Below are 21,194 nucleotides of genomic sequence, written 5' to 3'. Positions count from 1 at the left end.
TAGGCACTGGGGATTCAGCAATGAACAAGATAGACAAGGTTCCTTCTTTCATGCTTACATTTTTTAAATGGGTGTTAGGGATAGGTAAGGCCATAATAAGACAATTCAGACTGTGATAGGTGCTATGGAGAAAACAGGTTGATGGTGGTGAGGTGTGAGAGGTCAGGGAAGCCCTCTGTGACATGAACTGAGACTTAAGGGAAGAAAAATAACCAGCCATGCAGAAATCAGTGGGAAGATTCCAAACATCTGTGTTAAGTGATTTTTTAACACACTAAATTTACAAATCCAAATGTTCCTCCTCCAAAGTAGTCATGAGCTACAGGCTTGTTTTCTGCTTCCATTACCAAAAACATTTCTTGGAGCTTATTTGGAAATGCTTTGAGAATATGCTGCACATCTTTGGAATGAATTTTGTAAATAGCCAGAAGTCACTTGAGAAACAAGTCTGGCTGGGCGCGGAGGCTCAGTCATGTAAAGCACTTTGGGAGGGCGAGGCAGGAAGATCGCTTGAGCCCAGGAGTTCGAGACCAGCCCGGGCAACATGACAAAACCCCGTCTCTACAAAAAATAATTAGCTGGGCGTGGAGTCTTGCACCTGTGTTCTCAGCTACTCAGGAGGCAGAGGCGGGAGGATCGTTTGAGTTCAGGAGTTTAAAGCTGCAGTGAGCTATGAACGTGCCACTTGCACTCCAGTCTGGGCAACCAAGAGAGACCCTATCTCAAAAAAAATTCTGATTAAGCATCACAATTGAAGGTCCAAGTCTGTAAGACTGGCGAGAGGACTAAAAAAGACGATGAATGCCAAGTGTTTAAGCTTCATCCTACCAACTGAGATTGTTATAAATGAGCAAACGGTATCTAACTAGTAGCAGTAGTAGCAGTTGTTGTTGTTATAAAATGAAACAAGTCTAATTTTTCTTTGCGGCTTTGTACTGGTCCTATAGGTAGTGAAAAACGACAGTTCTTTCAGGTTTATTAAAGTAAAACACGAATCTTTCCCAACCCAACATCTTAAAGTCTCAAATTTTGATTCGCCACCCCCCCCCAACCCCGCCCTATGCCAATCGCCCCTAGACCAAGCCGGCTACCACCAGAACAGTGTCCACTTACCAGGGCCCTTTCCTGCATGTCCCCGGCCCCGTTCTGCCCCCAGACTTCGGGGCCCGGAGCCCATCAAGGAGAAGCCTCAGTCGGCGTACGAACCCAGAATCTCCTCCTAATCTGCTGACAAGTATGAACCCGCCGCTGTTCGAACCCAGCGTCGCCCCAGCCCCGGCCAAGTAAAAGAAAGAGGTGGCTGCCAGCAAGCCAACGAGCCTTTCCCGAGCTCCGCGCCGATTCGTCCAGCCCGTAGGGGTCACGCGAGGTCACGCACGGAACCGCAAAGCCTGCCGGGAGCTTGGTGCGCTATGGCGACACCCAGCCTGCGGGGTCGCCTGGCGCGGTTTGGGAACCCGCGGAAGCCTGTGCTGAAGCCCAATAAACCTCTCATTCTAGCTAACCGCGTCGGGGAGCGGCGCCGGGAGAAGGGCGGTGAGCAGTCGGAGTCAGGACGGCCCCGGAGCGGAAGCCGGAGCATGAGCAGGGGCGGGTGGGTAGGAGGGCAGGAAGGTGGGTCTTCTTGTGACTGAAGGTCCCCCGGATCTGCCCCTCCAGAGGCGACTTGCATCACGGAGATGTCGGTGATGATGGCTTGCTGGAAGCAGAATGAATTCCGCGACGATGCGTGCAGAAAAGAGATCCAGGGCTTCCTCGATTGTGCCGCGAGGGCTCAGGTGACGGATGGCTCCTGGGGTGCTTTCTCAGGAAAAGAATGGGGGAGATAGAAGTAATGATTCTCCCTGCCTTTTGCTAGGAAAGGCCCTTTCATTCATTTGGGAGGTATATTAGTCACGCCAAAGTGGGAAAGGTTACAGTTTTGAAGGCTGTGTGATCTTGACGGATTTATTCATTGCTCTGAACTTTCGAGTTACTGTACGTAAAATGAGGCTAACTAATACCACCTTAAAGAATGTTGTGAGTGTCAGATGAAGTAATGAATGGGAAAACCATTTTGAAAAATGTAAATTGCTGCTCAAGTAGACATTATTGTCTGAAATAGAACTAAAGAGACTAAAACTAAATAATGACAATAGTTTGGTTTCCAGTCTAGGCTTAATTGCTAGCTGAGATAGTAGCTTCTGAACATAGTCTCATTTGTAGGTCCCAACGCCCTTTTGTTGAAAAGAGGCTGACATAGATCTCTCCAGGCTGGTTAACATCTTCATGTGCTTTAGGGCATTGTGAGAACTATGGGCCTATGTCAGGACAAACTTGATTGATTGATTGATTTTTTGGGTCAGATCTTAAAAGTCTGGACTAGACAAACTGTAGAGCTGTCATTCTTGTATTTGTTCTGTGTTTTCAGGAAGCCCGAAAGATGAGATCAATACAGGAAACCCTGGGAGAGTCTGGGAGTTTACTTCCAAATAAATTGAATAAGTTGTTACAGAGGTTTCCTAACAAACCTCACCTCAGCTGAAAATGGACAAGTATTTTCAATGACTGAAATATAGCTTCTGACAACTATGCAGAGGCATTTTAGAGACATTGGCATTGCCATGCCCTCTTCGGAGGGTAGAAGAGGCAAAACACTTTTTTCACCCTTTGGAATCATAGTATGGGTAGAAGTTATGATTTATCTTGAAATAAAATCCTCTGAAGAGAACTTGGCCTTTTGTTGTGAATTAGGTACTCTCTTCATTCTTGAGCCTCCCCTAGACCCTGGAAATTCTTTCCTTCCTGATTTGCCCTAGGAGCAGGACAAATACCGTTGTATTGTCTTTCCCTGCATTTGAAGTCTTTTACACCATTTAGTGCCCTTGCTTTTGGATGCAATAAGGAAGTTGAAGTTGCCATCATCTGTAAATACTTAGTGATTGCCTATTTTGTGCGTAGTCCCTGCAAGGTGCTCTCTGAATAATAAAGTTAACAAACTGGTGATCTAGAGGTTCTGCAGATATGTTTTATTTAATCCATGCAGTTAAAAAAAGTTTTAAAATTAGCTGGTCACGTTCAAAAATAGGAAAAAAAGTCATTAAAATTTCACATTTTAGCTGTATTTATTTATTTGTATAAGACGCAGTCTTGCTCTGTTGCCCAGGCTGGAGTGCAATGGCACTATCTCAGCTCACTGCAACCTCCGCCTCCAAGGTTCAAGTGATTCTCCTGCCTCAGCTTTCTGAGTAGCTGGGATTACAGGCACCCACCATCATGATGGGCTAATTTTTCTATTTTCAGTAGAGACGGGGTTTCACCATGTTGGCCAGGCTGGTCTCGAACTCCTGACCTCAAGTGGAACACCCGCCTTGGCCTCCCGAAGTGCTGGGATTACAGGCATGAGCCACTGTGCCCAGCCACCTATTTTTTTTAATAAAAAAAATTAAAAGCTCTGGCAGCCTTATTTTCTTATTTCCACCTGGCAGTAATTAGGTAGAGCTGATTATCATTTGTCTGCATTCTCCGGTGACCTCACCACTGGACTCTACAAAACGGTGAAACAGACTTAACAAATGTCTACTTTGTTTATTACCTGTTTCCTTCTCTCAAGTTAGCTGCCTAGTTGCTGAAGGCATTCGCTTTTGTGATTCCCCTGATACTAGGAAAAATTGCATAGCATTTTATGTATACTCTGCCCTTTCAGGCATAATTCAGTTAGCTTTTTTTTTTTTTGAGATGGAGTCTTGCTCTGTTGCCCGCACTAGTGCAGTGGCGCGATCTTGGCTCACTCAAGCTCCGTTTCCCGGGTTCACGCCATTCTCCTGCCTCAGCCTCCCGAGTAGCTGGGACTACAGGCGCCCACCACCACGCCCGGCTAATTCTTTGCATTTTCAGTAGAGATGGGGTTTCACCATGTTAGCCAGGATGGTCTCGATCTCCTGACCTCGTGATCTGCCTGCCTTAGCCTCCCAAAGTGCTAGGATTACAGGCGTGAGCCACCGCGCCTGGCCTTAGGAGTTCTTAACCTAGGTCAATAGACTCCAGTTAAGACGTCTGTGAACTTGGGGGATAATTTATATTTTTAACTCCAACTGAAATTTAGCATTTCAGTCAGGGCTATGGAAAACAAACCACAGTAACATTATCAAAACCTATATGAAATGATGGTATTTTCATACCATGTTACAGTTGGTTACAAATATCTCAAAAAGCATTTATACTCATCACTAGCTTCAAAATTATGATAGTTACTACACTTCCTCCTAGATCTTGTCATTTAATGTGTAAATAAAGGAGCACTATTACGTTACAGATTTGTTCTATTAATAGTTTAATAATTGTATTTAAACAACTGGTTTCCTTTGTAATTCTTGGTATTTTGTGCATTTGTAAAAGATCTGAGAAGGGGGTCCAGAAACCTACCTAGACTGCTAAAGGGTCCATGGCACAAAAAAAGGTTGAGTTACTAGACCCAAAGGCCGTATGGACAAACAGTACAACCATTTCCTGAAATCAAATGCATTCTTTTCTGATGTTTCCCCAGTTAGACCCTATAAAAAGGTCGGCTGGATTGCAGACTTCTGGACTACCATTCCCAGAAGGTGGTGCGGCCCTGGGGCCTATCCAGAGTTAAGACAATAACTCCATCCAATAGTTCCTGTCCTCTCCTGACAGCCTACAATTCCCAACATGCATGGCGGCTGTTTATGCCTTGGGGACATTATGGACTCCGAGTTATTGCTGGGATCTGTAGTTGCTTCGTATAACGTTGGGAGTTGGCTTCCTCTTATGATGTCTGAGGGTGGGCTCGAGGGAAAAAAAGCAAATGCAGCCATTAAATAAAAGTGTCCCCTACATCTGCCCGTACCCGATCCGGATCCCGAGCGCGCGAGGGCGGAAGTGGTGGTGGCCCGCGCGGCCGGAAGTCCAGATCAGCTGATGGGGGAGGCGGCTCCGCAGCCGCCTAGAGGCCCCAGCCGCCGAGCGCTTCGTCCCGGCCCTAAGTCTCGGAGGCTGGCCAAGATCACCGCTTGCACCGCGCTGTTGGGCGAGGCCCGGTCCCGTCTCTTTCCCAGGCCTGAGATTCTCGCCCGGCACGGCCGCCCTGAGCGCCCCGGCCACCCCCAGCCCCGGCTCGCCCCTCAGGCCCCGGGCCTCCCCTCAACCCCCGGCCGGCGGCCCAGGCCCCGGATCCGCGGGGGGGGACCCGGCCCCGGGGGGTGCGGGCCCCATGGAGCTGATGTTTGCAGAGTGGGAGGACGGAGAGCGCTTCTCATTCGAGGATTCGGACCGTTTTGAGGAGGATTCACTCTGTTCCTTCATCTCCGAGGCCGAGAGCCTCTGCCAGAACTGGCGGGGATGGCGCAAACAGTCAGCGGGGCCCAATTCCCCCACTGGCGGCGGTGGCGGAGGTGGCAGTGGCGGTACCAGAATGCGAGGTGAGAGTGAGCTGGGGGGAAGAGGAGCGGCAGGCCCTGCTTGGGCCTCGCTCGGGAGCTGTCCGGGACCAGGAGCTGTCCCCGACCAAGAGCTCTCTTCAACCAGGGGAAGAACGGGGAGCTGTCCCCGACCGGGAGCTGTCCCCGACTGGGAGCTGTCCCAAGCTTAGAACAGACTTCAGAACTCGCTTTTCCGGCCTTCCTGGGGTGGGCTGGCTTCTCCACACCTGTGTGTGTATGTGTGCGCGCGCGCGCTGTGACAGGGAGATCCTGTGGACAGAAAGTAAATCTGTCGTCACTCCTTTGCCTTAGAGAGGGGATAAGGGAGAAGAATCTTGTCTTTGACTTGGGAATACTTAAGTGAGTTCAGTCTGAGGCATACCGGAAAGTAGAGAGAAGAGAATGTGGGTAGGGGGCTGATTGTGAAGAAGTGACCACTTGTGGCTTGTCACCGCATTGCAAAGTGCATTGGGAGCTTCTTGCTTCGGGGTGATGATCTCTGATCCCAGAAGCACCAAGAAGGGATCCCACCCAGAGGAAAATAGAGGTGAACTGGCCTGCCAGAGATTCCATAGTTCACAGGTTTAGATCATAGACTTTGCTTCTGGCCATGTCAAATATCTGTCAGAAGCCAAGGCTGGGACTTGCCTGCTGTGCCTTCCTCATGGCACAGTTTTTGTCCTGGTCCTCAGTGGAAGCTGGCTTTTTTCAGCAGTTGAGATGTTTAATTTGTGTGATTCTACTCAGGCCTTTCCAAGAGTCCTGTTTTCCAAACTGGCTTGTGGAGATTTCTGGTGCTCCTTTGGGACAGAGAGAAATTTACATATATCACTTTTTTTTTTTTTTTGAGACGGAGTTTTGCTCTTGTTGCCCAGGCTGGAGTGCAATGGCACGATCTCGGCTCACCGCAACCTCCGCCTCCCCAGTTCAAGCGATTCTCCTGCCTCAGCCTCCTGAGTAGCTGGGATTACAGGCATGTGTCACCACGGCCGGCTAATTTTTGTATTTTTAGTGGAGACCGGGTTTCTCCATGTTGGTCAGGCTGGTCTTGAACTTCCGACCTTAGGTGATCTGCCCGCCTCGGCCTCCCGAGGTGCTGGGATTACAGGCGTGAGCCACCGCGCCCAGCATATATATCACTTTTTAGGAGTGGCGGACTGGTGGCATTCAGCTTCAGTTGGAGAGAGGATATGGCCTGTGTACACACACACAAACACACACAGATCATAGGCAGTTTTACCGTGGGTCTTCTGTGGCCTTCCGGCTTCTTTCATATTTGAGTATGTGGGTGGTCTTGGGGCTTAGTGCTCCCTCACTTTGAGGGAAGTAACTGAAGTCATAGTGATGAAGATTGTTAACATATTGGTATCTTCCTGGTCAGGTTAAAATCTGGGAAAACATGCCATATTACCCCAGTTCCCCCACTTCAGTCACTGACTTGTAAAATAAAGGGGTTGGCCAGGTGCGGTGGCTCGTGCCTGTAATCCCAGTACTTTGGGAGGCCGAGTCGGGTGGATCACTTGTGGTCAGGAGTTTGAGACCAGCGTGGCCAACATGGTGAAACCCCATCTCTACTAAAAATACAAAAGATTCGCTGGGTGTGTTGGCACCCGCTTGCAATCTCAGCTACTTGGGAGGATGAGGTGGGAGGAAAGTTTGAACCCAGGAGGGAGAGGTTGTGGTGAGCCAAGATGGCACCGGTGCACTCCAGCCTGGGTGACAGAGTGAGACTTCATCTCAAAATAAATAAATAAAAATCAAAAAAATAAAACAAAGGGGTTAATTCTTCTAAAAAGGTTCTTTTTAATTCTATGATTTTCTGATCTATTAATGTGACTAGCAATTTTGTGAGATGTAGTTTGTCATGTTATCACTACTTTTTGGTTAAAACACTGTGGAAAACCTTGAGTGGTAACTTTATCTTAGTCCAGGTGATTCCAGTTGCAGCAGTAGCTAGGTGCCCTGCGATAACTCTCTCCCCTTGAGGGTTTCCAGTGTGGGAAGTTGTCATTTAGGTGCGCCAAAAGTGGTCTGGCCTCTCGTGCTTCTTGAGATCCCTTCCGGGCTCTGGTCTATCTTGTCTCCTTAGCTGGGGGCCTACAGTCATCTAGAGTAAAAGGGATGGTTAAAAAAAAAAAAAAAAAAGGCAATCGGAGGCAAGAATGCCAGAGGAGAGACATTAACCACGTAATTTGAATTTAAAATGCTCGTGGAATATGGGAAATTCAGTGCTGAGCCATGTGAGCAGGGTTACTTGCTAGGGTCCTGGAACGCACCTGTCTGGCCAGGAGTTTCTTAAGATATCTCTGGTATCTTCTGTTCTAGACCTTAGGTGTAGCTGGCCGTGGGCTGGGGATTGTCCAGCTCCCCTTTCCCATATGGAGCCTTAAGGGTTAGTGTATCCTGATAGGGGGATCCCTAGGACTTTCATCCAGGTCTCTTCTTTCTTTCATAATGAAGATGAGGCCCAGGATGTTGTACTGGCATGAGTGCCAAGAAACCATGGCCCTTTTCATTTCCTATTCTCTTTCCCCTGATCCCAACCATTGTTTGCAAAGATGGACTGGTGATCCCATTGGTGGAGCTGTCAGCAAAGCAGGTGGCATTTCATATCCCATTTGAAGTGGTGGAGAAAGTTTACCCACCAGTGCCTGAGCAGCTACAGCTCCGAATTGCTTTTTGGAGCTTCCCTGAGAATGAAGAGGACATTCGGTGAGGCCAAAGGACTGATGGTGGGAAGTGGGGTCCTGATACTCCACACTGTCTGCTGGGTTTCCCATAGAACAAAGGAGACATTGTATTTGGGGCAGTGGTAAGAGGAAGACAAGGGAGGGATTGCCTGGGATTCCACTCCCTCCCCCCAACCCCCCGCCCTGGGGAAGGAGTGAGGCTGGGGAGAGAGTGCCTAGGGCATTGTGGTCTCTGACAGGGTCTGCCAAAGGTTATTTGCTGAGTTGTGGCTGTGTCCTCTTCTTCACCCCCAGGCTGTATTCGTGCCTGGCCAATGGCAGTGCGGATGAGTTTCAGCGAGGGGATCAGCTCTTCCGCATGCGGGCTGTGAAGGACCCACTGCAGATAGGTGAGTGGGCCATCATGCCATGTGGCACATCCTGCTCCTCCCATCCCCTGGCTTATGAAGTAAGAACACACCACAAGAAGCTGGAGCATGTTGTCTGAATAACTGCAGGGCCAGGGTCAAGGGCAGAGACCCAGGTCCTGACAGCACTCCCTGACCATGCCCCCATTTCTCCCCAGGGTTCCACCTGAGTGCTACAGTGGTGCCACCTCAGATGGTCCCTCCTAAAGGGGCCTACAACGTGGCTGTGATGTTTGACCGCTGCCGGGTCACTTCCTGCAGCTGTACCTGTGGGGCTGGGGCCAAATGGTGCACCCACGTCGTGGCACTCTGTCTCTTCCGCATCCACAACGTGAGGCCCTCCCAATTTATCCCGGCCCTATCCTACACTCCATCCCCCCCTTCTCTGCTGCATGCCTGGCTACAATGTGAGCCCCCTCGCCTCCCTTACTCTGCCTCTCTGTCCCCCAGCTCCAGCTCCAGCAAACCTGTTCTCAGATTGTTCCATTTTTCTCTGTGTCCCCTTCAGGCTTCTGCAGTCTGCCTGCGAGCCCCAGTCTCAGAGTCCCTGTCCCGGCTACAGAGGGACCAGCTGCAAAAGTTTGCTCAGTACCTCATCAGTGAGCTCCCTCAGCAGGTGGGTGAGGTCGGCACCGCCTCCTGCAATTAGCTCCGGGCCAGGCCGCATAGCAGCCTTCCTGTTAGGCCCAGGCCTCCATGGGTTCACCTAGGCCGTGTTCTGCCTGCCTCTGTCTCTTTCTCCCTCAGATCCTCCCCACAGCTCAGCGTCTCCTGGACGAACTCCTGTCTTCCCAGTCAACAGCCATCAATACAGTGTGTGGAGCTCCGGGTGAGTGTGATGAGAAAGATTGGCAGTAGGAAGAAAGCAAGCTTGTAGTGCAGAGTGCCATTTACTCAAGGCTTGCTGTTGTCAGGCGAATCCAGGCCCCTATCTCTAGGTGACTGACTGCCTGTCATCCTCAGACCCCACAGCAGGGCCCTCAGCATCGGACCAGAGTACTTGGTATCTGGATGAATCGACACTCACTGACAACATCAAAAAGACACTGCACAAGTTCTGTGGCCCCTCCCCTGTGGTCTTCAGGTAAATCGGATCTCTGCATACCTGTGTCTGTGGTGGAGGGGGAGCGTCCCTCAGGCTGATGACAGATACTTTCTTCTGTTCATGCCTGTGACCCCTACCTTTTATTCCCTGAACTGGCACAGTGCCTGGCACACAGTTGTCACTAACGAATTGATGGAAGATGATGACCTTGTACAGTCACAGAGTGGTCTGCTCTTACCTAGCAAGAGTTCCTTTTCTTCCTTTGATAGATCAGGAAATGGAAACAGAGAAAGATTTAAAGAGTTTTTGTGGCTGGGGGCGGTGGCTCATACCTATAATCCCAGCATTTTGGGAGGCCGACGTGGGCAGATCACCTGAGGTCAGGAGTTCGAGACCAGCCTGGCCAACATGGCGAATCTCCATCTCTACTAAAAAAACAAAAATTAGCCAGGCGTGGTGGCGGGCGCCTGTAATCTCAGCTACTTGGGAGGCTGAGGCAGGAGAATTGCTTGAACCCGGGAGGTGGAGGTTGCAGTGAGGTGAGATCGCGCCATTGCACTCAAGCCTGGGCGACAGAGCAAGACTTGGTCTCAAAAAAAAAAAATTTGTTACAGATGTCTTTTTCCCTCTATCTTCTGTATTTTGGGGCCGGAAGCCCTTTTAGGTTTCATTCAGCCCCGTCTTACTGTCATGGTTTTCTGTTCCTCTGCTTTTACAGTGATGTGAACTCCATGTATCTGTCTTCCACGGAGCCGCCAGCCGCTGCTGAATGGGCATGTCTGCTGCGCCCTCTGAGGGGCCGTGAGCCAGAGGGCGTCTGGAACCTGCTAAGCATCGTGCGGGAGATGTTCAAGCGGAGGGACAGCAATGCTGCCCCCTTGTTGGAAATCCTCACTGACCAGTGCCTCACCTATGAACAGGTAATCACTCAGCGTTGGGGAGCCCTGTGGTAGCTCATTCTTTCCCTCCCCCTGCCTCATCCTCCTCTTGCTGAAATGGACTCTGGGAGGGCTACTCTGCCTTTCTCTGAGCTCTCAGGTGCAGCTCACAGCCTTCTTTGTCTCCAGATAACAGGTTGGTGGTATAGCGTACGTACCTCAGCCTCACACAGCAGTGCCAGTGGGCACACGGGCCGTAGCAACGGGCAGTCAGAGGTGGCAGCCCATGCCTGTGCCAGCATGTGTGACGAGATGGTCACACTGTGGAGGCTGGCCGTGCTGGACCCTGCACTCAGCCCCCAGCGGTGAGTCTCCCCTGAGGCTCACCACAGAACTGAGCCTGGGCCAGCTCAGGACAGACTGAGCCTTCATCTCCTTGTTTGCAGAGACATACCATGATTTTAGTCCTCGGGAAACGGGAGGTGCTGAGCACTGGTGTTAGCAGTGATTTACAAGTCCTTTTTCTGAGAGGCTTTCATCCTTCCTTCCCCTAAATAACACCCACTTTTCAAAATTCTCCAGTGTTTCAGTGATGCTTATAGGGCTGGGTCAAGAAGTACTTTCCTGTGTCCTTTCCCCATGCCCCTCTTTGGGGTGTACACCTACTCCATGCCCATCCTTTCCCAGTAGCCCCTCAGCAGCCTCCTGCCCCTTGTTCCCACAGGCGCCGGGAACTGTGTACGCAGCTGCGGCAGTGGCAACTGAAGGTGATAGAGAACGTCAAGCGGGGCCAACACAAGAAGACGCTGGAGCGGCTCTTCCCTGGCTTCCGGCCAGCGGTGGAGGCCTGCTACTTCAACTGGGAAGAGGCCTACCCACTTCCTGGTGTCACCTACAGCGGCACTGACAGGAAGCTGGCACTGTGCTGGGCCCGGGCCCTGCCCTCTCGGCCAGGTGCCTCCCGCTCTGGGGGCCTGGAGGAATCCCGGGACCGGCCCCGACCCCTTCCTACTGAGCCAGCTGTGCGGCCCAAGGAGCCTGGGACCAAGCGAAAGGGCTTGGGTGAGGGGGTCCCCTCATCACAGCGGGGTCCCCGCCGCCTCTCAGCTGAAGGGGGAGATAAAGCTCTACATAAGATGGGTCCAGGTGGGGGCAAAGCCAAGGCACTGGGTGGGGCTGGCAGTGGGAGCAAGGGCTCAGCAGGTGGCGGAAGCAAGCGACGGCTGAGCAGCGAAGACAGCTCCCTGGAGCCAGACCTGGCCGAGATGAGCCTGGATGACAGCAGCCTGGCCCTGGGCGCAGAGGCCAGCACCTTCGGGGGATTCCCTGAGAGCCCTCCACCCTGTCCTCTCCATGGTGGCTCCCGAGGCCCTTCCACTTTCCTTCCTGAGCCCCCAGATACTTATGAAGAAGATGGTGGTGTGTACTTCTCGGAAGGGCCTGAGCCTCCCACAGCCTCTGTTGGCCCCCCTGGCCTACTGCCTGGGGATGTCTGTACCCAGGACGACCTCCCTTCTACAGATGAGAGTGGCAATGGGCTTCCCAAAACCAAAGAGGCAGCCCCTGCAGTTGGAGAGGAGGATGATGACTACCAGGCGTACTATCTGAATGCCCAGGATGGGGCTGGGGGCGAGGAAGAGAAGGCCGAGGGCGGGGCTGGGGAGGAGCACGACATGTTTGCTGGGCTGAAGCCACTGGAACAGGAGAGTCGCATGGAGGTGAGGGGATGGAAGGAGGGAGGGCTGGGTGCTCCTTAGCCACAACTGGGAGGGGCTATCTAGCTCTAGTTGGGAGTGTCAGGACCATCAGCAGGACTGTGAGAACCCTGTTGCAGGCGCCGAACTGGTCTCCCTGCTTTCAGTCTACTCTTCTGCTTCCACAAGATTTTCCTGAAATGTGATGGTGTCACTCTGCTGCTTAAAACCCTTCAATGGGTTCCTGTTGCCCTTATAATAAAATGAAAGTGCTTGGCATGACCTATGAGGGTCCACTTGATCTGGTCTTTGCCTGCTTTGCCAGCCTCACTTGGCTGCCCTGTCCTTTGCACTCCAGTCAGCTGAATCACTCATGTATCTGCCATGCTCTCTCTTGCCTCCAGGATTTTGGACAGATTGACCTTTCTGCCTGGAATGCTCTTCCCCATTAGCCGTGTTTCTCCTTCAGGTCTCAGGGATCTTAAAGATCACTTCCTCTAGGGAGTCTCTCTGATACTGTCCCTGTGCCCCAAGATATCCCACCTGCTTCCCCTTGACCTTTCCCTGTAATAGCTGGCATCACGGTGGCATGTGTGTTTATGTATCTGTGTCTCTAACCAGAGCTCCTATGGAGTGGCCAGGGCCTGGCATGTAGCAAATGTTCAAGGAACGTTGGCTGCATGAGTGAGCATGATGTCCTGCTCCTGGAAGTTGGGACTTTAACCTGTCTGGTCCCATGTCCTCCCTCCAGGTACTGTTTGCCTGTGCTGAGGCCCTGCATGCGCATGGCTATAGCAGTGAGGCCTCCCGTCTCACTGTGGAGCTTGCCCAGGATCTGCTAGCCAACCCACCCGACCTCAAGGTAGAGCCGCCCCCTGCCAAGGTGAGAGAGACCCCCTTCCTCTACCTTCCCCTCCCCCCACTTACCCCCAACCTGCTCCCATGCCCCACCCCAAGTGAGAGCCTCCTTCTACCTCCACCAAGGTAAGTCAGAACCATCTGCCTGTCTCCTGTGTTTCTTCCCTTTCTAGGGCAAGAAGAACAAGGTATCCACGAGCCGTCAGACCTGGGTGGCTACCAACACCCTGAGCAAGGCGGCCTTCCTGTTGACAGTGCTAAGTGAGCGTCCAGAGCACCACAACCTGGCCTTCCGAGTTGGCATGTTTGCCTTGGAGCTACAGAGGCCTCCAGCTTCTACCAAGGCCTTGGAGGTCAGAGGCTCCATCTCAGCCTTGTATTTCAGTCTCTTTAGAGCCTTGCACCTTGATCTCTATTGACACACCAGAGGTCTGAGCTCCTTCCTGTGCCCTCAGGTGAAGCTGGCATACCAGGAGTCTGAGGTGGCTGCCCTGCTCAAGAAGATCCCTCTGGGTCCAAGCGAGATGAGTACCATGCGGTGCCGGGCAGAGGAGCTTCGGGAGGGGACACTCTGTGACTATCGGCCTGTGTTGCCTCTCATGCTGGCCAGTTTCATCTTTGACGTTCTCTGTGCTCCAGGTATGATGCCTGACCCTACAGTAAGTGGGGAACTGGGGTAGGGGTAGCTTTCTCTAAGAAAGACCAAGAGCCCCAAGTTTCTGAATCACCTTTAGGACCCATCAGGCAGCTTCATGGGTAGGTCTGTGATGATGAGGATTTTGGGTTCCCCTGTATTTTTTCCCATGCATGATACTTCTGTCTGCCTGACTTACCCCAACTTTTATACAGTGGTTTCTCCCACAGGTTCCCGGCCCCCAAGTCGCAACTGGAACAGCGAGACACCTGGGGATGAGGAGCTGGGATTTGAAGCAGCAGTTGCTGCCTTGGGTGAGTCTTGAGCATATCAACGAGCTAAGCCTGGTTCAGGTCTTGAAGGACATGAGACCTGTGCCTTGTTCTGAAGGGCTGTATGGTAATGGGAAGGTCAGGATGACATGTGAGAGCCAACTAGTGCCTGTAAGACAGGAATTCAGGGCAAAAATGTGTGCTATATGGCTGGGCATGGTGGCCCATGCTTGTAATCGCAGCGCTTTGGGAGGCTGAAGCAGGAGGATTGTTTGAGCTCAGGAGTTCATGACCAGCCTGGGCAACCTAGCAAGACCTCATCTCTACTAAAAAAAAAAAAAAAAAAAAAAAAAATTAGCCAGGTGTGGTGGCACATGCCTTGTGCTGCCAGCTACTCCAGAGGCTGAAGTGGGAGAATTGCTTTAGCCTGGAGATTGAGGCTGCAGTGAACTGTGATTGCACCACTGCCCTCTAGCCTGGGCAACAGAGTGAAACCTTGTCTCAAACAAAGAAAAAAAAAATTGTGTGCTATGGGTATTGGGTATTGTAAGGGCAGCAAAACAAAAATCTAGGGAAAGGCCTAAGGGAAGTGATAGAATATGGAATGTGGGTTAAAAGATCAGTAGGTCCTAGACCAGCCAACACCATGAGTAAATACACAATGCAATCAAGTTTTCATGAGAATGAGGAGGCCAGCTTCCCTAAAATGATAAGTACATGCTGGGTAAGCAGATTGGACCTGGTTATGAAGGTTTTGAAAAGCACACCAGAGCTTAGGCTGGATATAATAGTCAACGAGGACTTCTATAGGTGATGTGGGTTGGACCAAGGGAACCCCTTACTTCATATGCTGATGGCTTGGGAACCCTGGCCTCTTACCTTTGCTGTCTTGGGAATTATGACTACTCTCAATCCCCATAAGGTTCTCTTTCTCACAGGCATGAAGACAACAGTGAGCGAGGCAGAACATCCCCTCTTATGTGAAGGCACACGTCGGGAGAAGGGTGACCTGGCATTAGCACTAATGATCACTTACAAGGACGACCAGGCCAAGCTTAAGAAGGTAAGAGACTGGGGCTGGGTGCGGTGGCTCATGCCTGTAATCCCAGCAGTTTGGGAGGCAGAGGCGGGCGGATGGCTTGAGCCCAGGAGTTTGAGACAAGCCTGGGCAACATGGCGAAACCCCGTCTCTACCAAAAAATACAAAAAATTAGCAGCTGGGTGTGGTGGCACATGCCTGTAGTCCCAGCTACTCGGGAGGCTGAGGTGGGAGGATTGCTTGAACCCAGTAGGCAGAGGTTGCAATGAGCTGGGTTCACGCCACTGCACTCCAGCCTGGGTGACAGAGCAAGACCCTGTCTCAAAAAAAAAAAAAAAAAAAAAGGTAAGGTACTGGGGCCTTTGACAGGCAGAGAAAGAGAGCACATTTTACTACCTTTCTCAGGGAGTTTCCAGTACAATGAGAAAAGTGCTATTTTAGGCTGGGTGCAGTGGCTCATGCCTGTAATCTCAGCACTTTGGGAAGCAGAGGCGGGAGGATCGTTTGAGACCAACCTGGCCAACATAGTGAGACCCTGTCTCTACAAAAAATTAGAAAATTAGCCGGGCATGGTGGCGCGCGCCTGTAGTCCCAGCTACTCGGGAGGCTGAGGTGGGAGAATTGCTTGAGCCCAGGAGTTTGAGGCTACAGTGAGCTATAATCATACCACTGCACTCCAGCCTGGGCAACAGAGCGAGACCCTGTCTCTTAAAAAAAAAAGAAGAAGAAGAAAAAAAGAAAAGTGCTCTTCTGCCCATAGGAGGTAAGTAGGGAATCTTGGGGACATCTCATAAAGAATAAGAGAAGACCAATGGTTCTTATAGGAGTGCTTGGGCATGGGGTGGAAGAAGAGAAGCAGAGGGCATAAAGTCATTCATTCACTTATTTCAGTATTTATTGACTATCAGTATATTCTGCCCTGTGGTGTTAATGGAGGATACCAAGATATGTTGGGGTTAAATAAGTTACAAAAAGACATGTAAACCAGGAGGTCATCCTGTGGTTGTAACTGGGGAAGGCTCCCTGAGGATGTAGCAATTGGCTGTTTCAAGGAGAAAGGAAGGTAATAGAAGTCAGGAGCTAAAGGGCATCCTGTCACTGCTTCTCTGGAGGTCACTGCTTCTGTCTTCCAGATCTTAGACAAACTCTTGGACCGAGAGAGCCAGACACATAAGCCACAGACGCTGAGTTCTTTCTACTCATCTAGCCGCCCAACCACAGCCAGCCAGAGGTCTCCTTCAAAGCACGGGGGCCCATCTGCCCCAGGGGCCCTGCAACCACTGACCTCAGGCTCTGCAGGGCCTGCTCAACCAGGGAGTGTGGCAGGGGCTGGGCCAGGCCCCACTGAGGGCTTCACAGAGAAGAATGTGCCTGGTGAGGTGGGGGCACTGGGCAGGGGGGATGAATGGTGTGGACCTATGTTGAGGTCCCCTTTCCTGGGCTCATCCCAGCGTCCTGTTTTCCTCACCTAGAGAGTTCCCCACATTCCCCCTGTGAGGGTCTTCCATCTGAGGCAGCTTTGACCCCAAGGCCAGAAGGGAAGGTTCCTAGCCGCTTGGCACTTGGCAGTCGTGGAGGCTATAATGGACGGGGATGGGGGTCCCCAGGACGGCCTAAGAAGAAGCACACAGGTAGGATAGCCTGTGGGCTAGCATAGAGGGAAGGATAATCCTGAAGGTTGGAGTCTAACATCTGGGACTCCTGACTTCTGAGACTGACTTCTCTTGGGGGTTAGGCATGGCCAGCATTGACAGCAGTGCCCCTGAAACAACATCGGATAGTTCCCCCACCTTAAGCCGGAGACCACTTCGAGGGGGCTGGGCCCCCACCTCCTGGGGTCGAGGTCAGGACAGTGACAGCATTAGCAGCTCTTCTTCGGACTCCCTGGGCTCCTCATCCTCCAGTGGAAGTCGCCGGGCCAGTGCCAGTGGAGGAGCCCGGGCGAAGACTGTTGAAGTTGGCAGGTCAGTGGGAAGAACTCCCCATCTTCCCTGATCTGGCCCACCCTCAGAGCCACACCCCTAGTGCAATCCAACCATTGTCTCCCAGCATCCTCACTTTCCCTGGTCCTTCCCAACCTACCTGGATACCCATTTCAAAGAAACCCCAACCCCCGTCCCTACCCCATTGCCCCTTCAGGTACAAGGGCCGCCGCCCCGAGAGTCATGCCCCTCATGTACCCAATCAGCCATCAGAGGCAGCTGCACACTTCTACTTCGAGCTGGCGAAGACAGTGCTGATCAAGGCAGGGGGCAACAGCAGCACTTCCATTTTCACACATCCATCTTCCTCAGGGGGCCACCAGGGTCCTCACCGCAACCTGCACCTTTGCGCCTTCGAGATTGGGCTTTATGCCCTTGGCCTGCACAACTTTGTTTCTCCCAACTGGCTCTCACGTACTTATTCTTCCCACGTTTCCTGGATTACAGGTAAATCATTTGACCTGACTTGGGTATGGGAGGGGGATTAATTGGTGGGGATAAGAGCCTTATCTTTGTGGGGTTACTGATCTGATAAAAAGACATTATTCTCACACCCCAGTGGTGCCCACACTAACCCAACTCTGCCCTTCTCTCCTTTCCCCTAAGGCCAGGCCATGGAGATAGGCAGCGCAGCCCTGACTATACTGGTAGAATGCTGGGATGGGCACCTGACACCCCCTGAGGTTGCATCCCTGGCTGACAGGGCATCACGGGCAAGAGACTCCAATATGGTGAGGGCGGCAGCAGAGCTGGCCCTGAGCTGCCTGCCTCACGCCCATGCATTGAACCCTAATGAGATCCAGCGGGCCCTGGTGCAGTGCAAGGAACAGGTATTTCTACGGGCAATCTGGGAACCTCTTCTGGGGCATCTGGGCAGGGAGGTTGGGCATGGGAAAGCTAAGGGCCCAGCTCTTGATTCCCGTATCCTGGAGTTTACAGATGATTGTTGGTCCTCTCATGGCAACATTTTACCCATTAATGTGCTTTCACACCCATCTTTCCTTTACCTTACAACTCAAAGGTTAGGTTTATTTCTATTTTACAGATAAGGAAATGGAGGCCTACAGTTTAGGGACCAAGATGATCACTCAGGATAGAAAACTTAGGGAAGGCCTCATACATCTAAGACTTGAATGGGAGGGGGCTGTTAAATTAGTTTGGAGCTGGGACTATAACCTGGGTCTTGACTCATTTTGGTCAGTATTTACTCAGTGTGTGAAGCACTCACTGCTCTGATAATGGACTCTAAGCATTGACACTGACCTCTGATGACTCCCTGGGAATGAGACAGCTCTGAGGGAGACATTGGAATCTCATCTAACACCTTCCATGTGGTAAAGGCCTTTCCCCCTTAACACTCTGCACCCCTCTCTTCCAGGACAACCTGATGTTGGAGAAGGCCTGCATGGCAGTGGAAGAGGCAGCTAAGGGTGGGGGCGTGTACCCTGAAGTGTTGTTTGAGGTTGCTCACCAGTGGTTCTGGCTATATGAGCAAACTGCAGGTGGCTCATCCACAGCCCGTGAAGGGGCTACAAGCTGTAGTGCCAGTGGGATCAGGGCAGGTGGGGAAGCTGGGCGGGGTATGCCTGAGGGTAGAGGGGGCCCAGGGACTGAGCCGGTTACAGTGGCAGCGGCAGCAGTGACAGCAGCAGCCACAGTAGTGCCCGTCATATCGGTGGGGTCTAGTTTATACCCGGGTCCAGGACTGGGGCATGGCCACTCCCCTGGCCTGCACCCCTACACTGCTCTACAGCCCCACCTGCCCTGTAGCCCTCAGTATCTCACTCACCCAGCTCACCCTGCCCACCCCATGCCTCACATGCCCCGGCCTGCCGTCTTCCCTGTGCCCAGCTCTGCATACCCACAGGTGAGACCAGTGTTCTGCTGGGGGGTAAGGCATGGGAAAATACTGGGAATTCATAGGGGGTTGGAGTGGGTACCCTGGGAGTATAATTGGTCAGTCGGAGAGTCCTGGTGAGGTGGTGGGAGTCTGGGGGACCCAGCCCAACTAAAATAAGAAATGACGGCCGGGCATGGTGGCTCATGCCTGTAATCCCAGCACTTTGAGAGGCCGATGTGGGTGGATCACTTGAGGTCAGGAGTTTGAGACCAGCCTGGCCAACATGGGGAAACCCTGTCTCTACTAAAAATTAGCTGAGTGCACGCCTGTAATCCCAGCTTCTTGGGAGGCTGAGATGGGAATCACTTGAACCTGGGAGGCAGAGGTTGCAGTGAGCCGATATCGTGCCACTGCACTCCAGCCTGGAGGACAGAGCGAGACTCTGTCTCAAAAAAAAAATGTCAGGATAGCAGCTTGTGGGGGTGAAGCACGAGAGCAACATCCTAATCAAGTTTGGCATCTTCCCCATTCTTCTCCCTGCCCCTAGGGTGTGCATCCTGCATTCCTGGGGGCTCAGTACCCTTATTCAGTGACTCCTCCCTCACTTGCTGCCACTGCTGTGTCTTTCCCCGTTCCTTCCATGGCACCCATCACAGTACATCCCTACCACACAGAGCCAGGGCTTCCACTGCCCACCAGTGTGGCCTGTGAGTTGTGGGGCCAGGGAACAGGTGAATGGAGGGGAGGCACACTGGGCAGGGGAGGTGGGGAGGGAATGTTCTTTGTCTCTCTTTGGGCTCTGAGTTCCTCACATGGCTCTCACCCCACTTAGTGAGCAGTGTCCATCCAGCATCCACGTTTCCAGCCATCCAGGGTGCCTCACTGCCTGCCCTGACCACACAGCCCAGCCCTCTGGTGAGCGGAGGTTTTCCACCACCCGAGGAGGAGACACACAGTCAGCCAGTCAATCCCCACAGCCTGCACCATCTGCATGCTGCCTACCGTGTCGGTGAGAGGACATCCCTTTCTGTGCTCCTACCTGCAGTTGTGCCAGTGGCTCTTCAGAGGACCCTTCCTCTAGCTCTTCATTTGTTTACTGTGGGGTCAGGTGGCAGGTTGGGGTAAAGGGTGAAGAGGATACACCCTACCATGTGCCCACCCTTATCTCCCAGGAATGCTGGCACTGGAGATGCTGGGTCGCCGGGCACACAATGATCACCCCAACAACTTCTCCCGCTCCCCCCCCTACACTGATGATGTCAAATGGTTGCTGGGGCTGGCAGCAAAGCTGGGTAACACCTCCCCTCCCTAGGACCATTGCCCCCCCCCCACCTGCTCTCCCCACCTTCCTTATCCCAGACCTCCTTCCTAGCTCTTGCTCAGAGTTGAGGCCTTGGTCGGGTATGTGTGCGTGCGCGGGGGGCGGAGGGTTACCTCAGCTCCTGGGGTGGAGGGAGGCTCTCTGCCAGGCCAGAGCTGAGATCTGTAAGTTGGGTCCCTAGGGCAGAGGTGGCCACCCCCGTCTCATGCCCCTCCCCCTGCCCCCCAGGAGTGAACTACGTGCACCAGTTCTGTGTGGGGGCAGCCAAGGGGGTGCTGAGCCCGTTTGTGCTGCAGGAGATCGTCATGGAGACGCTGCAGCGGCTGAGTCCCGCTCATGCCCACAACCACCTGCGTGCCCCGGCCTTCCACCAACTGGTGCAGCGCTGCCAGCAGGCATACATGCAGGTGACAACCTAGAATTATGGAGCAGGGTGGAGCACTTCCTGGGTGGTCTTGGACCAGAGGGAGGCAGGGCCTGTTTCTGTGCTTTGTACTAAGGCTCATTCTGCACACATCCTCCTCCAGTACATCCACCACCGCTTGATTCACCTGACTCCTGCGGACTACGACGACTTTGTGAATGCGATCCGGAGTGCCCGCAGCGCCTTCTGCCTGACGCCCATGGGCATGATGCAGTTCAACGACATCCTACAGAACCTCAAGCGCAGCAAACAGACCAAGGAGCTGTGGCAGCGGGTCTCACTCGAGATGGCCACCTTCTCCCCCTGAGTCTTTCACCCTTAGGGTCCTATACAGGGACCCAGGCCTGTGGCTATGGGGGCCCCTCACACAGTGGGAGTGAAACTTGGCTGGACAGATCATCCTCACTCAGTTCCCTGGTAGCCCAGACTGACAGCTGCTCTTGGGCTGTAGCTTGGGGCCAAGATGTCTCAGACCCTAGAAGCCTAGGGCTGGGGGAGACAGCCCTGTCTGGGAGGGGGCGTTGGGTGGCCTCTGGTATTTATTTGGCATTTATAAATATATAAACTCCTTTTTTACTCTAGTCGACCTGGGCCTTTCCCTTCTTTCCAAACTCCATGTGCAGATGAACCTTCAACTGGGGGGGAAACTTCTGACACTTGCTTTAGTCTAGGTTTTTCCCACTCCAGGGA

General features: G+C 52.4%; 2 protein-coding genes across 10 annotated transcripts; both read left to right on the top strand.

The window, feature by feature from the left end:
* Nucleotides 1-1,388: 1,388 nt before the first annotated feature.
* On the top strand, nucleotides 1,389-2,989 carry CHCHD1 (coiled-coil-helix-coiled-coil-helix domain containing 1). The gene is made up of 3 exons (XM_004049604.5): nucleotides 1,389-1,536; nucleotides 1,660-1,778; nucleotides 2,411-2,989. The coding sequence occupies exons 1-3, from the start codon at nucleotides 1,413-1,415 to the stop codon at nucleotides 2,522-2,524; spliced, it is 357 nt and encodes a 118-aa protein (XP_004049652.1). The 5' UTR covers nucleotides 1,389-1,412; the 3' UTR covers nucleotides 2,525-2,989.
* Nucleotides 2,990-4,896: 1,907 nt separating this feature from the next.
* Nucleotides 4,897-21,085, top strand: ZSWIM8 (zinc finger SWIM-type containing 8). Of its 9 annotated transcripts, none has more exons than XM_055353398.2 (27): nucleotides 5,066-5,420; nucleotides 7,979-8,132; nucleotides 8,405-8,499; nucleotides 8,676-8,848; nucleotides 9,026-9,133; nucleotides 9,265-9,346; nucleotides 9,481-9,601; nucleotides 10,281-10,482; nucleotides 10,630-10,805; nucleotides 11,165-11,859; nucleotides 11,962-12,158; nucleotides 12,886-13,017; nucleotides 13,166-13,345; nucleotides 13,448-13,631; nucleotides 13,857-13,940; nucleotides 14,837-14,961; nucleotides 16,071-16,311; nucleotides 16,410-16,568; nucleotides 16,673-16,901; nucleotides 17,077-17,366; nucleotides 17,526-17,749; nucleotides 18,298-18,786; nucleotides 19,307-19,490; nucleotides 19,592-19,768; nucleotides 19,932-20,051; nucleotides 20,377-20,487; nucleotides 20,608-21,085. In XM_055353398.2, the coding sequence occupies exons 1-27, from the start codon at nucleotides 5,213-5,215 to the stop codon at nucleotides 21,066-21,068; spliced, it is 5,601 nt and encodes a 1,866-aa protein (XP_055209373.1). In that variant the 5' UTR covers nucleotides 5,066-5,212; the 3' UTR covers nucleotides 21,069-21,085. The 9 variants fall into 9 exon arrangements, with proteins under 9 accessions (XP_018890167.1, XP_018890170.1, XP_018890169.1 ...); XM_019034623.3 differs by having other exon boundaries at nucleotides 13,842-13,940; XM_019034622.4 differs by having other exon boundaries at nucleotides 4,897-5,420; nucleotides 11,165-12,158; nucleotides 19,307-19,466.
* Nucleotides 21,086-21,194: the final 109 nt, after the last annotated feature.

The sequence above is a fragment of the Gorilla gorilla genome, chromosome 8 (assembly GCF_029281585.2).
Source record: "Gorilla gorilla gorilla isolate KB3781 chromosome 8, NHGRI_mGorGor1-v2.1_pri, whole genome shotgun sequence".
Lineage (NCBI taxonomy): Eukaryota > Metazoa > Chordata > Mammalia > Primates > Hominidae > Gorilla > Gorilla gorilla.
The sequence above is the reverse complement of the archived record's forward strand: the minus strand, read 5'-3'. Positions and strand labels throughout refer to the sequence as shown.